At 42.0% G+C, this 23,402-nt stretch overlaps 1 protein-coding gene across 1 annotated transcript in view; it reads left to right on the forward strand.

Annotated features, from left to right (window-relative positions):
• Window positions 1-23,402, forward strand: part of NF1 (neurofibromin 1) — a 261,133-nt gene that overhangs the window by 203,238 nt on the left and 34,493 nt on the right. Inside the window, 6 exon segments of the mRNA XM_032217021.1 lie at window positions 3,683-3,876; window positions 5,617-5,757; window positions 8,649-8,928; window positions 20,763-20,977; window positions 22,774-22,835; window positions 22,966-23,080. Of these exon segments, the coding sequence (XP_032072912.1) occupies window positions 3,683-3,876; window positions 5,617-5,757; window positions 8,649-8,928; window positions 20,763-20,977; window positions 22,774-22,835; window positions 22,966-23,080 (1,007 nt within the window).

The following is a 23,402-nucleotide window of genomic DNA, read 5'->3' on the forward strand; positions in this document are numbered from 1 at the left end:
AGTCGAAAAGTGTGAGGTCACGTGATCACGTTGCTTAGCAATGGCAATCCCCCATTGTTGTCATTAAGCGAGGATCATGAGTCATGTAGTAAGGACATCCTGGCAACTTCCTGACAGCTTCCAGCAAGCAAAGTCGATGGGGAAGCCAGCAGAAAGTCACAAGTCACAAGCAGGCCAGTAAGTGTGTAAGGAGCTGTTGCAGCACAAGTGTGGCAGGACCAAAGGTAGCTACTGCTAGGTGGGAGAGGGTGCGGCAGTGGCCACCGTGGCAATAATGTAATAAAAACGAAGGCATTACCTGAAAAATGCACAGTTGGAGAGTTGGAGAAGTGTGTATATAAGCAACACACCCTGGGCATATAGTCAATAAAGTTAAGAGTTTTAGTAAATCCAATTAGTAAAAGGCAGATTTACACTGAAATATGAAAATTGTTCTTTTAAAAAACCCTGAAGAGGTAGAGCTAAATATATATTTTAGGAACCCTGAATTAATTCTGCAAATATGGCACCACATTAAAAACAACATAAGCCCCATTTCTTTTACAGTATATATGGAAAGCTAATCTTAGCTCCCATTTTTTTTAAAAAAATCTATGGGTAGATAGAATTATTGAAATGCTTAGTGCAGTGTTTCTCAGCCTTGGCCACCAGGATGTGTGGACTTCAACTCCCAGAATTCCCTAGTCAGGATGGCAAAAGGTATGCTAACTCAGATGAAGCAGAAAGAACTTTTTCTGCAACTTACAGCTTCTTAACGATCTGTTTCTTTTTAAAAAAAAGTCTGGAAGTTGAGTCATGGCAACTTCCTGCCTTTTTCGTTTGAAACATTTCGCTGTTTATCCTAGCAGTCTGTAGAGTTTGTCAGTCATCCAGGTTTTCCCAAAGGTGTTTTTTTCAGGAGGCAACTGGATTTTCTTGGTTTTTATTCCTTTTGAAGACATTTTTGCTTCTCATCCAAGAATCTTCTTCAGCTCTGGCAGGATATTGAAATATCCTTCCATCCCCCACTATCCTGCCAGAGCTGAAGAAGTTTCTTGGATGAAAAGCGAAATGACTTCAAAAGAAAAACCAAGAAAGTCCAGTTGACTCCTGAAAAGGCACCTTTGGGCTTATCCTAGTAGTTCCTTCAATCTGAGCAAATTGATTAAGGGGACCCCATATGTGTCTCCAGAGTGGTTTCATTTCTCACCTAATCTGAATAGGCTCGTTAGGTCCATAGATCGTTAAAAAATGCTGCTCCTAAATCCTTTACTTAGGTGGTCCTTAAGAGTGGCCTCCCAGTTGAACCCATGGTCTGGATCTTCCTGGGGTTTCATTTCTGCAAGTCACCTGTGGCAGCCATATAAATTTCCTCAATAAATAAATAAAATACAAGTTGAAATAAAAGAAGTGACCAGAGGATATTCAGAAGTACCATTTTGGTGGGGGCTGAACTCAGGGATGGGCTTCAAAATTTTTAGCAAGGGGTTCTCTGCCCAGTTGCTGGGTGGGTGTGGCCATGGTGCGTTGGCCTACTCGGCCTCCTGCACCACGTTGGGGGGGGGGGGGTACTTTTGCCTTCCCCAGGCTCCAGAGCCTTTCCTTGAGCCTCCAGGTGGGCGAAAATGGCCTCCCAGGCTCCGAAGGCCCTCTAGTGGCTGGAAATGGAAACTTCCAGTAGGCCCATTTTTCGCACTCCCTGAGCCTCCGTGCGCATCCTACACTTACCTGCATCCAAAATGGGCCGTGTGGGGACTCCTGGGAGGGGTGGGAAGAGGTGGGCGGGGCCAGCCAGGAGTGGGATTTGTGTGTTCTATAAACTGCACAGAATCTTAGCTAGAAGTTCTCTCAAACCCTGTGAACCAGTGGTGGGTTCCGGCCAGTACGCCCCGGTACGGGTGTACTGGTGGCAGCTGGGAGCAGCGGCCACCATACCGGAATGATGCTTTCGAGGGGGTCACCTGCCCGCCCTTGTTCCTTATCTGTATTTAAGCCAACCGGGTCATTTGCGTATGGCTCCTGCGCGACCGCCGGGCAGCTAAAGTGTCGCAGAGCGGTGGGTGTGCATCCATGCACAGCGCGCGTGCCCGTGGTGGATGCCCAGCCCCATCGCAGCATACTGGTTGCAACGGGATCCGGAACCCACCACTGCTGTAACCCTCAGCAGCCTACCCCAACCCCATCCTGGTTGAACTTGGGATACAGGTTTTGAATCGTATTTAGGCTTGGCCAACACCCAAGGAAATACATTGCTGAATATTGGCATTCCTCATTCCAGAATATGAAATTTGAGAAGTCGTGAGGCATACTGCTTTCATTGAGAAGATAATGAATTAATCACCTGCTCATTTTCTTCTTCTGGTCCAATTTGTAGTAGAAGCCTCTCTCTCTCTTTCTCTCCCCCCCCCCCCCACCCCAGCATGCATGAGTCTGTAAGCTCAAAATAAATTGCAACCCACCCACCTGACATCCATTTCTGCTGGGAAGCGTGGGTGGGAAAGGAAACAAACTCCCTCCCCCCCCCCCATGCTTACAATTGAGACTCGCAGAGAAGACGGAGCTTTAGAGTCTCATGGGGGTGATAATTTTTTTTAAAAAAAACTGTCTGGCCTGTTTCCTGGTATTATTGGAGAAATTATTTGATATGGTCCAAGGTAAGGGGAACAACCGAGATTCCTTTGCCCCGGGCACATCTCCCCACTCAAAACAACTCTCCGTTGGGAAACAACCATGAAAACATCTCTCTTCTTGAACTTGCTAAAGGAATTCAACACAGATTACGAAGTCAAGAGTGTGCTGTGAGCTCTGCTAATATTTGGAGAGCCTTATCCATGAAGCCTGGTATATGCATCGTGTTGGAAGGGGCCCTGCCATTGAACTGCAGCTCAAGGCCCATTTGGGTTAATTGCAGAACACCTAGAGCCATGATGGCAAACCTATGGCATACGTGCCACAGGTGGTATGCAGAGTCCTCTCTGTGGGCACACCAACTGTTGCCCAGCCCAGCTCCACCGCGCATGCGTGAATGCATCCCACCAGCCAGGTGGTGTTTGGCTCTGCTGCGCATGCGCGGGGGGCAGGGCGCATGTGCAGGCACGGGGGCGACGCACATGTGTGGGGGCTCTCACATTGCATTTTGGGGTTCACATGTACGTGTCCACCACCACCACCCCATTTTGGGCCTACAAGGCCTCCTGCACCAACCTGGAAGTCAAAACGGGGTGCCCTTACATTGCATTTTGGGCCTGGAAGGCCACCTGCACCAATCTGGAAGTCAAAATAGGTAAAGGGGGTGTGGGGCGCATGCTTGGGGGATGTGTGCGCATGTGAGGGGGGCGCTCAAATTGCATTTTGGGATTGCACATGTGTGCCCATTCGCAGACACAAGTGCTTTGGGCACTCGGCACCAATAAGGTTTAGCCATCACTGATTTAGAGAATGTTGTTAGTTTCTTTTGTCAGTCAGCATCATATCTCACACTACATTTGGTGCCAAAGGCAACTTGCCTTTCAAGAATGGGGGCCTGGACATCACCAGTCCAGGACCTCTTGGCGGAGAAAAATCCTTATTGGCTGTCTTTCTAGTACATTTTGCTTCTCCCCCCCTCCATTAACTTCCAAGCTTTGTTCCAAAAGATAATTGGACAAAGCTTTTGCGCAAGACCCTTTTCTAATATGTCTCTCTTTGGTTATTTGAATTTCAGGTATTGAATTAAAACACCTCTGCCTGGAATATATGACCCCCTGGTTGTTGAATCTGGTCCGTTTCTGCAAACATAACGATGATGCTCGGCGCCAGCGAGTCACAGCAATTCTCGATAAGCTTATCACAATGACAATAAATGAGAAACAGATGTATCCTTCCATTCAAGCCAAGATATGGGGTAGTTTGGGACAGGTACTGCTTTGGATTGATTTTCCCCACCCCCACTCCCCTCTGAGTTTTTAGTTGAAGAATAAACAATATATCCAGTACTTGATAATGCAAGATTATATTTATGTATCCTTCCCAAAAGCCATTTCTGCCATGTCCTGGTGAAGTTATTGAAAGGACACGTACTAAAATCAAGTGTTATCTGTTCAGAGTCATGGGTTGTTATTTTTTACAATTTCTTCCCCGTGGTTGTAAGGTTTCTGCAGTGTCACCTAGTTTTTTTCAACAAAACTATCATTACCCGATAAGATAAGCGCTCATATTTATGAACTGGCTGGTTGCAGAGCCTGACACTGACTTGGGCCAAAAGGAAAGGATTGGACCAAGGTCACCCAGCCAGCTTCTGTGCATAAGAAAGCACTAGAACCTACATCATCCAGCACAGGAAATCAGGAGCCAGGTAGTTCAAATGAACGTAGGGTATTAATGCTCTCTACAAGAATCTGAACTACTGACAGTAAAAGCAGATTGGTGGTAGATAGGAATTCAAGGGATTCAAGATTGATAATGCATTTGACTCTTCCTTGAGGCTCAGCCTGGTCATTTCCTACATCCCTCTTCCTATTCTATCTACTACTTTAACTGGCTCTTAAGGAAGTAGGTTTCCATGGATAAGGGAGGATTTGGGTCTCTTCAGAATCAGAGCCACTACCCAACACTGTCCTCTTTTTCCCTGTCCAGAGTAAACTATAAAATATCTTTTAAACGTTAGTATGGTGTTTATTTGGATTTGTCTTTCAGGACTTTTGTCGATAATAAACTGGTAAATGAATCAAATTTCATGTGCAGTAAAACCAGCCACTTCTCTCAAAGTCAATCTTCCAGCTTCATACAGTTGTGGAAAGATTTTTTTTAATTATTATTGTCATGGGTGAAATTCACAGAGCTCTAGGTTAGGCAATTTGATTAAAGAATGTACTCATTTTATCTCATTGTTTTAGAGGGCTCCTGGCACATAACCATTTTCTTATGATAAAAGTGATAAAAACATTTAGAAAAGTAAAGTTGTCTACATTCATGCTTAATTTTAATCCAAGGAATATTTATATAATTAAACCATCAGGAGACCAGATTAGTTATGTATTTATTTATTATCAAACTTTTATGCCACCAATCTCACTGAGGTGACTCTAGGTGGCTTACTGTATATGTGACTCAACCTTTTGATAGGCATTTAATACTGAATTATGCTAGCAAGAAGCTACTTACAACACCCAGATGAGCATAGATTAACACCAAGACTATTAAAAGCAAAATGATAATAATCAAAATCATCATTATTATCATCAAAAGCAAAAGTTTTTAAGAAGAGATTGGACAACCATTAGTCTGAAAGGCATAGGGTTTCATGTCTGAGCAGGGGATTGGATTAGAAGACCTCCCAGGTCCCTTCCAACTCTGTTATAGCAATAGCACTTAGACTTATATCCCGCTTTACAGTGCTTTACAGCCCTCTCTAAGCGGCTTACAGAGTCAGCCTCTTGCCCCCAACAATTTGGGTCTTCATTTTACCCACCTTGGAAGGATGGAAGGCTGAGTCAACCTTGAGCCTGGTGAGATTGGAACTGCCAAATTGCAGGCAGCCGGCAGTCAGCAGTAGTAGCCTGCAGTACTGCATTCTAGCTGTTGCGCCACCACGACTCAACCACAGGTTATTCTGTTATTCTGTTCTTGACCACGGCTGTTTTCTTGCCTTTTTGACAGATAACTGATCTACTTGATGTGGTGTTGGACAGTTTTATCAAAACCAGTGCCACAGGAGGACTGGGGTCCATCAAAGCAGAGGTCATGGCAGATACAGCTGTTGCTTTGGCTTCTGGAAACGTGAAGCTGGTTTCCAACAAAGTAAGCTTTCCCCTCTTGAATTTAACTAGTTAAACTCTTCACGCGTGCATGGAAATCAGTGAGTGGTACTTCTTTCTCCTCCTCCGCTTGTCCTCTATCTGTCTTTTGTCAGATAGTAGGGAAAGCGCTAACTGAATGGTACAAAACAACGTCCATGTCGAAAAATATTACCGCTAACCCTTGACTTACAACAGTTCGCTTAGTGACCATTCATGGTTACAGCAGCATTGACTTGTGACCATTTTTCACACTTACAACCATTGCAGCATCTCCATGGTCACATGATCAAAATTTAGACACTTGGCAGCTGATTCATATTTATGACGGTTGCAAAATCCTGGAGTCATGTGATCCCCTTTTGCGACCTTCTGACAAACAAAGTCAATGGGGAAGCCAGATTCACTTATCAACCGAGTTACTAACTTAGCAACTGCAGTGAATTACTTAACAACTGTGGCAAGAAGGGCCGTAAAATGGGGCAAAACTCACTTAACAAATGTCTCACTTAGCAATGTAGATTTTGGGCTCAATTGTGGTCGTAAGTTGAGGACTACCTTTATGAAACAGCAAAAATAATATGAGCCCTGCTGGTCAGTGCACTATACTATAGCCAGGCAGTTATATAATTCTGGGAAGCTCAGAAGCACAGCTTTAAGGTGTTAGCAGACTCTGTTGTGAGCTGACCTCAAGAGTGCATGTAAAAGTATTCAATTTCAATGTTGTTGATCACATTCACTGGATTTTTTTTTACCTAGTTATCCTTCTCCACAAGAACAGCTTAAAAGAAATCTATTGTTCTCTGTAAACTGGAACTGGATTTCTAGGTTGTTGATGGGGTAGCTCTTGAAATGCTGCTTGGTTGGTCCTTCCGCCAATCACAATACAGTAGCATCCCAAAGGTGTTTTTTCAAAAGGCAACTAGACCTTCTGGTTTTCTTCAAAGACGTTTTGCTTCTCATCCAAGAAGAAGTGCTGAAGAAGCTTGTTGGATGAGAAGCGAAATGACTTCAAAGAAAAACCAGAAAGTCCAGTTGCCTCTTGAAAAAAGACCTTTGAGGCAACCATGACTTGGAGGACTGAGGATCTCCATAAATACAGTAACATCTCACTTCTTTGGAAACTTTTCTCAATAGCTTATTTGATTTGTGGTTCATTTTAATTTCCCATTTCTAAAGCAACTTCTTGATCACTCTGGGTAGCCCACAAATTTAACAGGATGAAATAGAACAACAAGTGACAGGATTCCAGGAAGTCCTCGACCTGTGACTGGTTACTTAGCAACTGTTCGAAGTTACGATTGACCCAAAAAGGGGGACTTACAACCTGGATTCGAAGTTTAGTCAGGCCCCCTCTGCAGTCATGTGGCATAACTCTGGGCATTAAGTCACAGAGCCGTTTGTAAGCCGCCCGGAGTCCGCCGGGATTGGGCGGCCTATAAATAAAATTAAACTTGAAACTTGCCGCATCTGGCAGTCATGTGGCTGCATTTTATGACGGCTTCGCCTAAAATGGGCACTTCCAATTTTTATCAAAATGATGCTCATAGCAAACTATTAACTGGATTCACTTGACTGGCGAGCGGGGCGGGGCGGGTAATCACAGTGATTCGCTTGAGAACCACTGCAAAAATGGAAAAATTAAGTGAGTCACATGACCGTTATGCAGTCATAATGGGGAGGGTCCATTGCAGTCATAGGTTGAGGACATACGATCTTCCTAAAGTTCTGAGCTCTTTGTTTGATCATTGTCCTCGTCAATATAGGATTTAATATATGGGGGAAAGAGTTTGTTCTCAGTGGGAAAATCTTGATCTTGTTCCTCATTGCAGATATACTTTTAAATAAAGCCTACAATTGAGGTCTAAAGGCTTCCTGGAAGAAGCAGGTGTTGGGGGATGATTCAAAGGAATGAGAAGTGGTACTTAATAGGTTTTGTAGGACTTAATATCCATATTAATAATGAGAAAGAAAACCAACCCTCAAGATAACTTAGGAGCCTTTATCAAAATGCACCAAAATTTTTGTGATGCCTTTTCCCCTGGGAAGGCTTAGATCAGGGCTGACAAACTCGATTTCATTGAGGGCCATATCAGGTTTGTGTTTGACCTCAGGGGGGCCAGGGTGGGATGTGGCCAGGGGTATATGACGAGCTTGATATCCGTTTTTGGCCACAATGGCCTTTTACAGCCCTCTGCCAGCAAAAACGGAGCTGGGAGGGCTGCACATACTTCCCCCCGAGCTCTCTTTTCGTTGGCGGAGGCACTGTGGGACGGTCCTTCACTGTTTCCATGGCAGCCCCGCGGGCCTGATCTAAGCACTCTGTGGCCCGGATCCGGCCCGTGGGCCTTGAGTTCATCACACCTATCTTAGATTAGATAGATCTCACACTGATCTGTGATCAGATATCACAGGTTAGGTCTCCTCCGGATTCCATCCGCCAGCCAATGTCGGCTGGCGACCCCCCGGGGGAGAGCCTTCTCTGTTGCAGCTCCAGCCCTCTGGAATGATCTCCCTGTCGAGATCCGGACCCTTACGACCCTCCCGGCTTTCCGCAAAGCCACCAAGTCCTGGCTGCTCCAGCTGGCTGGGGGGCCTGTGAAACATCCAGCCCCGCGGAAATTGTGAATGTTGCGGTTTTGTTTTTAAAGTGTTGTCTTTGTCTAGTCTTCCCCCTTCCCTTGTCTGTTGTGAGCTGCCCGGAGCCCTTCGGGAGTGGGCGGCATACAAGACAAATAAATACTAAATACTAAATACTAGATTGATACTTCCACCTCATTTCTTCCTTGATTAGAGACACTTACTTAGGATCCTCATGTTCCTAAAACCAACTTTTTGTTCTGGTGTCTAAAGCACACACCTCCTAACTCAACGTGACTGGTTGTTCCCTTCCAGGTAATTGGACGGATGTGCAAGATAATTGACAAGACGTGTCTCTCTCCAACGGCTACGTTAGAGCAGCACCTCATGTGGGATGACATTGCCATTCTAGCCCGTTATATGCTGATGCTGTCTTTTAACAATTCCCTCGATGTGGCCGCACATCTCCCCTACCTCTTCCACGTTGTTACTCTGTTGGTGGCCACTGGTCCTCTTTCTCTCAGAGCTTCCACCCACGGCCTGGTCATCAACATCATTCATTCTCTGTGCACTTGTTCACAACTTCACTTCAGTGGTAAGTCTTTATTTAAGATTTATTTGTAAACCTACAGTAAGATCCATCTCCTTTTGTCTGATGGGACTCAAGGTAGATTTCAGTGGTTAGCACACTTCCCCATAGCTCTGTGGGAAGGTCCGTTCCCAGAATTATTCCCCAATACTGGACCTTTTAGATTTACTAACTTAAGTAATAAGTCAAGGTTGACTCATCCTTCCATCTTTCCGAGGTCGATAAAATGAGGACCCAGAATATGCTGACTCTGTAAACCACTTAGAAAGGGCTGTAAAAGCACTGTTAAGTGGTATATAAGTCTAAGTGCTATTGCTAATAGAATTCTTTATTGGCCAAGTGTAATTGGACACACAAGGAATTTTTTTCAGTGCATTGGCTCTCAGTGTACATAAAAAATAAATTCATCAAGAATCACAACATAGGGAGGAGGAGCCAACGTCATGACGATATGGACATGCGGTCTCGATGCTCCGAGACCGCAGCCGATGCTTTTGCCATTGGGTGGTCCAATCAGACCTAAAACGTCCCGCAGAGACAGTGAACAGGAAGAATACGTCTTGCTGACCTCAGGGACATCGCAAACAGAAGTTCTTCAAGCTGGCGACAAAAAATCCAGCCAAGGCTGACGAAGTTGGGGCGGCTCCAAAACAAAAGGATACGGAAAGAGAAAGTGTTTCCAGCTGGTGAGGAACTTTTACCGTTTTAAAAAGAGTGTCTATAAAAAACTTAAAATTAATTTAAATTGGAGAACAGAAGACTCAAGTGGCGGAATTAAATTTGGAATGATTTTGGACAGTGGGTTATCTTACTTTTTAAATGCTATCTTCATGGATGGAATTTATGCAAGCCTTTTAAAACGAATGGATTAAGTTTTCTTCTTTTTTTTTCTTTTATTATTCTCTGTAACCTATGGACTTCCTCTTTCATTACTGTGGGTTCTCCGAACTCATTCAAAAATCGGACTCTTTCTTTTAACTTGAAATACAAAAAAGATACAAAAAGAAACAAGGAAATTTGCAACAATAACACTGCTACTCGGAGGCTGGAAGGTTTGTGTATTGGAAATGAAACACTCTTATTTTTCTCACTGATTATTTTGGCTTGGCACTACAAGGTCTCACTGCTTGGTTATAGAGAGTGATAAGAAGGAAAGCATACAGATGTCCCTTTGAAGTATATCTTTAACCAGAGAAAAATGAAAACAAAACGTTATTGTGAATCTATGTTTAATCTTATTAACCTTCCAAGCTAGAGCAGCTGTGTTTGTTAGCTGGAGATAATGGCACAATTTCAACAGCAGAAAGAAACCTTAGGTTTGCAAAAGATATTCTCAGAAATACAGAAATTATCAAATACATACGAGAGGGTAGAGGAGAAGCTGGAAGACTTAGAGCATATAACAGCAAAATATGATGAAGAAGTTGAGGATGTTTATCAAATGGAAAACATGGTGGTTAAAACCCCAAAAAATCAAAGTGGAAAATGAATATAAAGAAATTAAATTTGCTGATATTTATGGTGATTGGTTTGTCTTTGAAAATGGAAAGAGTGGAATACTGAAAGAGGAATTAAATGGAGGGGAAATTTATCCCAGAGGGCAAGATACAGAAGAAGAAAAAAACCAAAGAATCTATGGATTTAAAGAGAAATTTGATTAGCAATAGCATTGATAATACTGCTGACAATCAAAGATAAGCTGACTAAGGAAACAGAAAGAGGGCATCAAGATTACATAAGAGATCTTATAAGCAAGGAGTTGCTAAGAGGAGTCCATACAAAGTTGATCAAGGAGATGATTAGAGGACTGACACCACAAATGGCAGAAGATATGAGACTGTTTTGCTATTGGAAAGATACAGGTTGATAGATGGAAGAGTATAATTTAAAACTAGTTAAACTTAGTGAAATTTATTGACAATAGATATAGTTTAAATAAATAATTGATAATGTTACTAATATATACGATGTGTAGTGTTATGATGAGTATAATTGGATATGAATATTGAATGGTACCCATGAAAGGAAGATTAGAAATCTCTTTGTATTATATATAAAGGTTAATTAAAAAAAGAACTAAGTTAGATACAGTTAAAGTTTTGATTATAAGGGGGGGAAATGTTATAATACATGATATAGTTAAATGAAGGAGGGATAAGGATAACAACGCATATATAGATATGGGTATAACATGAGGAAACTGGATGTAAATTCCCAACAGTGATTTGGAAAGGAGGATTAGAAAACTTTGTTATTAAATATTATGGATGTTTAGCTAGAATAGGACATAAGGATTCAGTGTTAGTGGAGGATTTTAGAAATAGTAAATGAAAGGCCAGTATGTGGTTATGTATTAAATCTATTTTATGATGAAGGACATTTAAACAATTATAGCCAAATGAAAACAGAGATATGATGATGGTAATGTATAAATATTTGAGTTAAAATATTTGAGTTAATATGAATTATGTTTGTTGACTGTGGAAGAGATGCACGAAAGTTGTAACCAACTGATGTACAACATGTAACCAACTGATGTACAACATGTAAAGAAGGATGTTGTGTTTGTTTTGAAAAATAAAAAATAAAAAAAATATTATTAAAAAAGAATCACAAGATATGACAGTCATAGGATACTAAATAAGCAATCAAATCATACCCTGTTTCCCTGAAAATAAGACCTCCCCGGATAATAAGCCCAATCGGGTTTTTGAACGCATGCACTAAAATAAGCCCTCCCCTGAAAATAAGCCCTCCCCTGAAAATAAGCCTCCCCGAAAATAGTGCAAAACAACAGCAGCCATGAGGCGACAATGCTCACTGCCTCCTGCACCTCAAAAATAATAAGACCTCCCAGAAAATAAGGTCAAGCGCTTATTTCTGGCATCAAAGGAAAAAAAGACCATGTCTTATTTTCGGGGAAACACGGTACTAGGAAACTAAATAAAACAATATAAATCATAAAGTTACAAGGAACAAGGTTATAGTCATGTAGGGAGAGAGAGATACTAGGAAGGATGAGAAGAATAATAGTAATACAGTTTTAGTATATAATGTGGCAGTGTTGTGGGAATTAGTTGTTTAACAGAGTGATGGCATTTGGCAGAAAACTGTCTTTGTGTCTAGTAGTTCTGGTGTGCAGTGTCCTATAGTGTCGTTTTGAGAGTAGGAGTTGAAACAATTTGTGTCCAGGTTGTGAGGGGTCTGTAAATATTTTCACAGCCCTCTTTTTGACTCGTGCAGTGTACAGGTCCTCAATGGAAGGCAGGTTGGTAGCCATTGTTTTTTCTGCAGTTCTAATTATCCCTCGAAGTCTGTGTCTGTCTTGTTGGGTTGCAGAACCAAACCAGACAGTTATAGAGGAGCAGATGACAGACTCAATAATTCCTCTGTAGAACTGAATCAGCAGCTCATTGGGCAGTTTGAGCTTCCTGAGTTGGCCCAGAAAGAACATTCTTTGTTGTGCTTTTTTGATGACTTTTTTGATGATGTAACTAAAGGGTATTTTGCTTTGAACAGGTAGCTCAGCTTTCCTCAATTTGATGTCTTCTTCATGTATTAAGAGACCTGGAAATTGAAATTCTAATACCTAATACTAATCTTCAGAAGGCTAATCCAGATTAGCCGTACCTAATTGTTCAACTCTAATGGTCCATTGCCCCTTTTGGTTCATTTTCTCCCTTGTTTCATTTCTCTTTGTTGGCCATAATGACTACCAGAGCTCCAGCCATTGACCTGGTTGGAATCCAACTCATCCACTTGTTATACTTACATATATGGATGTACCATCCAAGCCATGGTGCCTTGTTCAAGAAATCACAAATTTATCCTACTTTATCATAATTTAGGAATGGAACATGCACGTTGGATCCTGATAAAATTAATTGTACAGGTAGTCCTTGATTTATTGTATTGTATTGTATTGTATTGTATTGTATTTGGTTTATTTGTATGCTGCCCTTCTCCAGGAGGGACTCAGGGCGGCGAACAACTCAGGGGGGAGAGGGAACATAAACAACAGTACACATAATTAAAATACACAAAAGTCACACAGCCATACCAGTCGAGAGGGGAGGGGAACTCATCAACCCCAGGCCTGCCGGCACAGCCAGGTTTTAACGGTTTTCCGGAAGGCCTGGAGAGAGGTGAGGGTCCGAATCTCCACGAGGAGTTCATTCCAAAGGGTTGGAGCTGCTACAGAGAGGGCCCTCCCCCGGGTAGTAGCCAGATGGCATTGGCTGGTGGACGGAACCCGAAGGAGGCCGACCCTGTGAGATCTGACGGGTCTTTGGGAGGCAATTGGCAGCAGGCGGTCTCTTTAAACGTGTTTAGTAGCCATTCAATGGCATAGAAAAATGGACTTATCACCATTTTTCATAGTTATGACTTTTGAAGCATCCCCATGATCATGCGATCAAAATCCAGAGGCTTGGCAACTGGTTCATATTTATGAGCGTTGCTGTGTCCCGAGGTCATGCGGTCCCCTTTTGCCACTTTCTGACAAGCAGAATCAACAGGGAAGCCAGATTCAGTTAGCAATCGGGTTACTGTTAACAACTGCATTGAATTCACTTAACAAGTGTGGCAAGAAAGGACATACAATGGGGCAAAACTCATTTAACAAATGTGTCGCTGAGCAGCAAAAATGTTGGGCTCAATTGTGGTCCGTAAGTCAAGGACTACCTGTATTTATTTCCAATTCAAATCAAGTGGAGATAAAGCATAGTAATTTACTTTAGCTACGGCGTGGTGGTGCAGTGATTAGAGGACAGTATTGCAGGCTGATCACCAGCTGCCAGCACTTTGGCAGTTCAAATCTCACCAGACTCAAGGTTGACTCAGCCTTCCATCCTTCCGAGGTAGGTAAAAGGAGGACCCAGGTTGTTGGGGGCAAGAGGCTGACTCTGTGAACCGCTTAGAGAGGGCTGTAAACACTGTGAGGTTGTATATAAGTCTAAGTGCTATTGCTATTGTTACTGCTTTGGGTGTGAACCAGGATACAGATATTTAATCTGTATCCAGTCCTAAACTTAACTCTACCTTTCAGATGGTTGTGAGTTTGTCTGCATGTATAATATTAAAATAACGAGAGAACTAAGGTGACCTTGTGCTTAGCAGTTTATTTTCTTTAAAATGGGGATGATGCTAATATTACAAGGAGCGCTAGGATAATCTTTATGGTGTAACAAAGCTGCTGGGGTGTATGGCTGTGTTCATTGGATAGGATGAACCCATACAGACCCTCCATTGCTCCAAACCCACAAATACCTTAGCTTTGAATCTATACTAAGCTACAATCACCTAGTGACGAATTGTGGAATGAGAGTTTTTCAGTAGGAAAATATTAATTTAGGCCAGGGATCTCCAACATTGGCAACCTTAAGCCTGGAGGACTTCCTCCTAGAATTCCCCAGCCAGGGGAATTTCAAGAGCGTTATGTATAATAGAATAAAAAAGATAAAAATGCTCCTTTAAAAATTCAGATAATAATTAATAGTACTGATAGGAGAGAAAGTTTCTAGCTCAGATTTGAAATGAGGGATCCTTGGCGCCCTCTGAGCTTGGTTGTTTTCTTGCAAACATTTCATTACCCAACTAGGTAACATCTTCAGTGCTGATGTTGTAACCTAGTTTGGGTAATGAAATGTCTGCAAGAAAACAACCAAGCTCAGAGAGCACCAGGGGCCCTTCAGCATGAATAGTGAAAACAGCACTAGGGACATAATGATACTGAAGCTAAAACTTAGACAATAAGTTAGTTCTATCCTCACTTTAGCCCTGCTTAAAATAAAGTGAAGACATCAAAAGGACCATGAATTAAAACTGGGAGTCCTTATTAGCCGCTGAGCCAGGAGGTATAACTTCTTACACGTGAGAGGGGGATGTTACATGTCATAGATGTCTTTTTAAATTCATCAGTCATGATTTAAGATCCAGTGCCTCTAGTGATCTTGCCACAAATCATTTTCAACCAAGCTTTTATCATTTCAGTGTATGAAGAGAGTTTTAATGGGATCTTTAAAATCCCCGAACAAAGCTGTAAAGAGTGCAGGATCGATCCAGGCTCCACTCTACAAATTAGCACTGTCAAGTACAATTTAGAGCCTAGCATGGCTGTAAATTAGGAACACATGTAACGTGTTCGCAACATTTAAACGTAGAGTGGTAGACAAGGGCTTGTGCCTGTGGTTAAGTCAGTGGTGCAGTTGCCGCAGAGATCAGTAGCGGAAAAAATGTGAAGCAATTAATCAATTTTTAATCTCATTTTGTGGAAGGGCCAAGTAAGCATTATTTAACATAGGGGAAAATATTACCCTCACACATTGAGATGCACAAGGACACCATATGTCCTTTACGCAGCTTTTTGTTAACCTGAGATTTTACTGCTGAAATCAAGTGACGGAATTACCAGGGAACTGGCAATAGCAACAGGACCTAGACTTATATACCACTTCCCATGCTTTTACAGCCCTCTCTAAGCGACTTACAGAATCAACCTATGGCCCGCAACAATCTGGGTCCTCATTTCCAGACCTCAGAAGGATGGAAGGCTGAGTCAATCCTGAGCCTGGTGACATTCAAACTGCCAAATTGCAGGCAGCCGGCAATCAACTAGGCCTATCAAAGAGAAGGATTAGGGGGAGACATGATACCTTGAAGGACTGTCACAGAGGAAAGGGTGTCGATTTCTCCTTCAAAGCACCTGAGGGCAGGACAAGAAGCAACTTGGGTGGAAGCTCCTCAAAGGGAGAATCCAACCTGGAAATAAGGAGGAATTTCCTGACAACGAGAAAGATTAATCAGTGGAACCGCTTGTTCTTCAGAGTTGTGGATACTCCATCACTGGAGGATTTCAAGAAAAGATAGGGTAGTAATTTGTCTGGGATAGTAAAAGGACTCCTGCATTGGTGTTTACTTCCAAAAAGAACCCTCCACCCCTCATTGGGTACAGTGTGTTCACGTAACAACCATTGCATTCGCTTAATGACCTGCAAATAAGGTCATAGAATTGAGTGACCAGCCATGTGGTGACCTGCTTAATGACTGACATGATTTATAGGAACATTTATTTTGTTTATTAAATAGATTTATATGGCCCCACAACTTACACCGCAACTCCGGGAGGCACGCCCTTTTCATGCCAATGAATGGGATGAGATCATCCAGAACCGACTGCGAACCAAACTGAACCACATACTGAACCAAAGATTTATAGACGGAGTATTAGGTGAACCCAGCAAACAGAGAAAGTTAGATTAGAAATAAATATCCAGTAAACTATGATTAATCATTGATGTGTCATGTGAACGCAGCTATTGAATGTAAAACATCAGGAAGACAATAGGGTGTAGGCAGGTGGCACTCAATCTTCAGTGTAACAGGATCTATGGGCCCAGTATTCTTCAAAATTTTCAGCAATGATTTGGATGAGGGAATAAATGGAGAACTCATCAAATTTGCAGATGACACCAAGCTGGCAGGAATAGCCAACACTCCAGAAGACAGGCTAAAGATACAGAAGGATCTTGACAAACTTGAACATTGGGCACTATCTAATAAAATGAAATCCAATGGTGAAAAGAGTAGGTTCTACATTTAGGCAAGAAAAACAAAATGCACAGGTACAGTATATGTGGTACCTTGCTCAATAGTAGTAACTGTGAGAGGGATCTTGGAGTCCTAGTGGACAACCATTTAAATATGAGCCAGCCGGGTGCAGCAGCAGCTGCCAAAAAAGCCAGCATAGTTCTAGGCTGAATTAACAGAGGGATAGAATCAAGAAGTGTTAATACCACTTTATAAGGCCTTGGTAAGGCCACACTTGGAATACTGCATCCAGTTTTGGTTGCTACGATATAAAAAAAGATGTGGAGACTCTAGAAAGAGTGCAGAGAAGAGCAACAAAGGTGATTAGGGGACTGGAGACTAAAACATACGAAGAACTGTTGCAGGAACTGGGTATGTCTTGTTTAATGAAAAGAAGGACTAGGGGAAACATGATAGCAGTGTTCCAATATCTCAGGGGTTGCCACAAAGAAGAAGGAGTCCAGCTATTCTCCAAAGCACCTGAGGATAGGACAAGAAGCAATGGGTGGAAACTAATCAAGGAGAGAAGCAACTTAGAACTGAGGAGAAATTTCCTGACAGTTAGAACAATTAATCAGTGGAAATGGCTTGCCTCCAGAAGTTGGGAATGCCCCAACACTGGAAGTCTTTAAGAAGATGTTGGATAACCATTTGTCTGGAACAGTATAGGGTTTCCTGTCTAGACAGGGGGTTGGACTAGAAGACCTCCCAGGTCCCTTCCAACTCTGCTATTGTATTGTATTATATTATGACAAGCCTCTGTGACTCTTTGACAAGGTTGCTTAGCTTTCCTTGCCTCTCTGTCCTACCATTTCATCTCTATAGAAGGAAATTTTGAGGACAAAATAAAATAATAACTTGCCCCATCTCTCAGAAAGTTTTTATGATAGATTTCCTATACAGGTAGTCAGCATAACTGGGGTGTATTTTTTGCTAACTTCTCATATTTTTGGATGCTCAGTGGCTAAGATGCTGAGCTTGTCGATCAGAAAGGTCAGCAGTTCGGCAGTTCGAATCCCAAGCACCACATAACAGAGTGAGCTCCCGTTACTTGTCCCAACTTCTGTCAACCTAGCAGTTTGAAAGCACGTAAAAATGCAAGTAGAAAAATAGGAACCACCTTTGATGGGAAGGTAACTGTGTTCCGTGCGCCTTTGGCGTTGAGTCATGCGGGCCACATGACCACAGAGACGTCTTCGGACAGCACTGGCTTTTTGGCTTTGAAGCAGAGATGGACACCGCCCCCTAGAGTCAGGAACGACTAGCACATATGTGCAAGGGAAACCTTTACCTCACATATTTTTTACTTCTAAGATTTGATGCCCTATTAATTACCTAATAATGGCACAGCTGCTAGCGATTTTAATAAAATGCAGCCTCTAAAATTTCCCCATCTAATCCTCCTTTAGAAGTTAAGTCTCCTAAAGAGCTAGACAGCATTTCTTGAAAAGTACATAACATTTCCAAACAGGAGGTTGTAGAAATATAATTAGAACATACAACTTCATTACGAAAGCAGTGCAAATAATTGCTTTCATAATAAAGGTGTAGTCCTCCTCAGAGTTGAAATATCAGAGTGCTTTTATCTCTTTAAAGATTCTGGGCTATAGGTTAGATATATACAGGTAGTCCTCGATTTACAACAGTTTATTTAATTACCATTCAAAATTACAATGGCACTGGGGGGGAAAGGACTTGTGAACATTTTTCACACTTATGACCGTTGCAGCATCCCTATGGTTACATGATCAAAATTCAGACGCTTGACAACTGACTCATATTTATGACGACTGCAGTGTCCTGAGGTCATGTGATCACGTTTTGTGACCTTCTTATCCAGCAAAGTTAGTGGGGAAGCCGGGTTCACTTAACAACCATGTTACTAACTTAATAAATGCAATGATTCACTTAACAAACATCTCGCTTAACAATAGAAATTCTTGGCTCAATTGTGATTGTAAATCAGGGATTACCTGTATGTTCTTGTCCCCCCCCCCACACACACACACTTTTAAGTTAAATATATACAGAATAAGTGGGAAAATAAGTTGGAAAATAAGTTGAACAAGACAATACTTAGAATAATATCCTCTGTGTGTGGCTCAAGGGGTAAAGTATATGCATATTACATTTTTTTAAAAATTTCTTTGGAGCTTCCTCTGACTTGGCAGTGCTGGATTTCATATTAAATTTAACATGTTAGTTATAGGAATGCTAGCTTTCCTACAACTGAACTTGTAAGAATAGGATAGAATAGAATAGAATAGAATAGAATAGAATAGAATTCTCTTATTGGCCAAGTGTGATTAAACACATAAGGAATTTGTCTTTGGTGCATAAAAGTGTCCATAAAAAGAGAAGATACATTCATCAAGAATCATAAGGCACAACACTTAATGATAGTCATAGGGTACAAATAAGCAATCAGGAAACAATATCAATATAAATCGTAAGGATACAAGCTGGATATGATGAGAAGACTAACAGTAATGGAGCCTTAGTGAATGGTTTGACAGTGTTGTGGGAATTATTTGTTTAGCAGAGCGATGGCATTCGTGGAAAAACTGTCCTTGTGTCTAGTTGTCTTGGTGTGCAGTACAATATAGCGTCGTTTTGAGGGTAGAAGTTGAAACAATTTATGTCCGGGTTGTGAGGGGTTTGTAAATATTTTCACGGCCCTCTTTTTGACTTGTGCAGTATACAGGTCCTCAATGGAAGGCAGGTTGGTAGCAATTGTTTTCTTAAATCTTCTTAAAGCTATAGTTGAAAAATGAAATCTCCAGGTTAGCCAAATCCACGCATCTAGTGATACAGAGGAATAATCACCTGTTCAGATTTGTTTCCTGAGAAGTGCACGGACACACACACACACACGCACACACATTTTAGTATGCCTAGAAAATATAAACATATCATGTTCTTGTGATCCAGATTACCAAATGGTTCACAGTGTCAAAAAGCTTTTTGTTTCCTTATGTTGTTCAATATGTCAGAATTCTTCTTGCAGAAACAAGGAAATGTCCCCGCCTATCAAACAGAAGTTTCAGAAGCAAAATGCATTTGCCACTGGTTTCAAATCCATATAACTTGTAGGTTGCTTGTTCCAGTTATATATTGACCAATTAATTGCACTGGGTTTCATAGTTTTTCCAATGTCTAGAAGGCAAAAGCAGTTTAGGTTAAGAGAGTGATTTAAGGTTGATCAATAAAAAAATAGACCAATAAAGCCAAGAATCACTAAATGTCTTTGTGGTCATTCAAACTTTGCAACTTGCTTGTGCATCGTGGGCTTGCATGTCTGAATGATGGAGTGGCTGGTGGGTGACTCCCAAGGCCAACGGAACTGTATCTATATAGAGAGTCTAAAAACATTGGGTTAACTTTCATGAATAGACATTAATATAAGCTAGTTCCCAGACGTTTGCGTTAGCGTTTCAATTTTCTTTTTTTATTAGTTTATGATTGTTGTTGTTGTTGTTAGTCGAGAAGTCGTGTCCGACCCATCACAACCCCATGGATGACATTCCTCCAGGCCATCCTGTCCTATATCATCTCCCAGAGTCCATTTAAGCTCACAAATACAAAAATACAAAAGCAAATAGTAGGTGGGGAAAGGGGAGGGAAAGGGGAAGGGAGAAATGTAGCAATAGCAATAGCAGTTAGACTTATATATCACTTCATAGGGCTTTCAGCCCTCTCTAAGCAGTTTACAGAGTCAGCATATGGCCCCCACAGTCTGGGTCCTCATTTTACCCACCTCGGAAGGATGGAAGGCAGAGTCAACCCTGAGCCGGTGAGATTTGAACCGCTGAACTGCAGATAGCAGTCAGCTGAAGTGGCCTGCAGTACTGCACCCTAACCACTGCGCCACCTCGGCTCTGTTAGGAAATGTAGGAAAGAAAGGAAAAAAGAAGAAAAAGGCAACTTCCAATTCCCTTTGGTGCAGTAGAATAAGACAGTAATATCAAACCTCAACTTGTTACTTTTACATAATATTGTAAATTAGCCATTTCTAAAATAACAAATCTACCTAATCAGAAAAGCCCAAAATCAAAGTTTCAATTTTTCCCCACCTCGAGCACAAAGTCCAGAACTGGTTTCCAAGTAGAAACAAAGCAGTCAATTCGGCCATCTCTGCTAACTCCATCCATTTTTGCAGCCATCCATTCATTGTGGGAGATTGAACCGTTTCAATTTTCAAAGATGGATCTGAAATCAAAATCTTTGTCTGTTCCTTCTTTTTTTTTCAACAGAGGAAACGAAGCAGGTTTTGAGGCTGAGCTTAACGGAGTTCTCACTGCCCAAATTCTACTTGTTGTTTGGAATTAGCAAAGTGAAATCGGCAGCAGTCATTGCATTCCGATCCAGCTATCGGGACCGGTCATTCTCTCCTGGTTCCTATGAGAGAGAAACATTTGCACTGACATCTCTGGAAACGGTCACAGAAGCATTGCTGGAAATTATGGAGGTATGGCAAGGACGTCACGATACGAGTATACAAACATGAGTAAGATATTAGGGTTGCAAAAATATGTAATTTGTAGATAATTCAAGTAGCCCTTTTGTACATTGGTTTTAGCAAAGCATACACAGCAAAGATCAGAGTTAAGATAGCATTGATGTCTTTTAAGATGGGTTTTAGTCTGATGTATAACATTTTTATGATAGGAAATAAAAAAAGAAAATATTACATTAATCTGATTGAGAGTTGGTGCTCACAATCTAGTCCACATATACAGCAGAATAAAGTGATGGAGTGGATTATACACATCAGGAAAGAGATAATATTTTTAAGGTTTTAAACAAATGCTTTGCAAGTAAAACAAATATACATAAAGAAAAAGGATTTAGCCCGGACTGTTTCCTGATACATATGCTGAATGTACAAACATGGATTGGGGTGTTGTTTTCATATAGTAGAGCATTCAAAAATGAGACTTTCCCATACTAACACAGTGTATTCTTCCTATCTTAAAATTCAACTGTCATTAATATGTCCTCTTGATGAAATAGATGGCTATTATGTATGCATGACTAAGCAAAAATGTGTGTGTGTGTGTGTGTGTGTGAGAGAGAGAGAGAGAGAGAGAGAGAAACAGAAACAGAAACAGAGAGAGTGGGGGAGAAACTGTAATTTTCTGTCTCTGGGGGTCTGAGAATAGACAAGTATAGACTGCAGCCACGCTCAGTGGTTACGTAAGGTAGTCCTCAACTTAGGAGAACACTTCAGGGGTCCTTGGTGCTCTCTGACAACAATTCAATAATTAGATCATAAATCATTGCAGTCATGAAGTGAGATGCTCAAGTGATCATCTCGCTCAACAACTGCAATCCCAGCTGTCCCTATTGCAGTCATTCAGAAACTGCTTGTATCGTTACGCGGATGGAGCAAAATATCTGCCTGCAGAAGTGGCTCAGGCAGCTCCCCTCCATGTGCCGAAGGGAACTGCAGAAGAAGCTCGGACTTTCATGATCCAAGTTTCTCTTCTCCCATCCTCACCTAGCATGCAATGGAAAAGCATGTAAATGCGAGTAGATAAAGAGGTACTTCTAGTTTGGTGGGAAGATAACAGTGCTCTGCAACATCACCCTGGCCACATGACCATGGAAACATCTTTAGACAGTGCTGTCTCATTGGCCCTTGAAACAGGGATGAGCACTACCCCCTATAGTCAGCGACTAACAGAGTAAAATCCTCCAGGGACCCCCTCTTTGATAGCACAAACCCTGTTGCAGAACATCTGTCAGGCTGTGCTTTTGCTCTCAAAGAGGCTGGGTGTGGAAAATGCCCCTCCTGAAATTCCCTCCACTTTCAGCCAGCTCCCAAGACCCCCAGAGGGAGTCCTATGACCAGGCAGGGCAAATGGCACACGTGTGATCACACATGATCGCAGGGCACTCAGCAACCCACCGTTAAGTGCAGACGGGTTGCCCAGTGCCCAAATCGCAATTACATGACCGGTGTGTGTGTGTGTGTGCGCTGTAACAATTCTAACTTTGGGCACAGGTCATCAGTCCCTCCGACGCAGTTGTAATTTTGAACAGTCTCAGAATGAATGGGCGTTACGTGAGGACTCTTTGAATTGTTTAAGGCTGCCAGCAGGAGAAAAAAAAAAGAGAGAGAAAATGGGTGTCATTTTCCAGTTCCTGGAGTGTGTGAATACAAAACCCCAATTGTCCCTTTTCCGGAAATGCTCACTTTCAGTTGAAGAAATGCTTTAATGTGACATAATCAGATCATCTGACCTTTTGATTTCCCTGCAGGCATGCATGAGAGATATCCCCACCTGCAAATGGCTTGACCAGTGGACGGAACTAGCTCAGAAGTAGGTCATTGATGCCCTAAATTACAAACTCTGCCTGGGGTCACTTTATTACTTCCTCTTTCTGTTTGAGGCACTTTCGTTGGTGTTCTTATTCTGGCAGGCTTTAATTAACGGCTTTTTTCCTTGACAGGTTTGCATTCCAGTATAATCCGTCCCTCCAGCCCAGAGCCCTTGTGGTCTTCGGTTGCATTAGCAAACGGGTGTCACATGGACAGATAAAACAAATCATCCGGATTCTGAGCAAGGTGTGTCTTTCGGCTTTATCTTCCCGGAACTTACTTTCTTTTCTTCCTCCTGCATTTGCATACAGGGAGTCGGGACCAGAATTTCCAGTATTACGCAAGATAGTTGTTAAGTGAGTCATGCCCAATTTTATGAGGGTTTGTGGTTAAACAGGTCATTATATTTGCTAAGTGAATCATGTGGTTATTAAGTCAATCCAGCTCCCCACATCGACTTTGCTTGGCAAAAGCCGGATTGGAAGGTCCCATATGGCAGTCACATGACCTCGATATGCTGCAACCATCGTAAACACGTGCCAGTTACCAATCACCCAGATTTTGATTA

Source organism: Thamnophis elegans, chromosome 4, assembly GCF_009769535.1.
Source record: "Thamnophis elegans isolate rThaEle1 chromosome 4, rThaEle1.pri, whole genome shotgun sequence".
NCBI classification, from domain to species: Eukaryota; Metazoa; Chordata; class Lepidosauria; order Squamata; family Colubridae; genus Thamnophis; species Thamnophis elegans.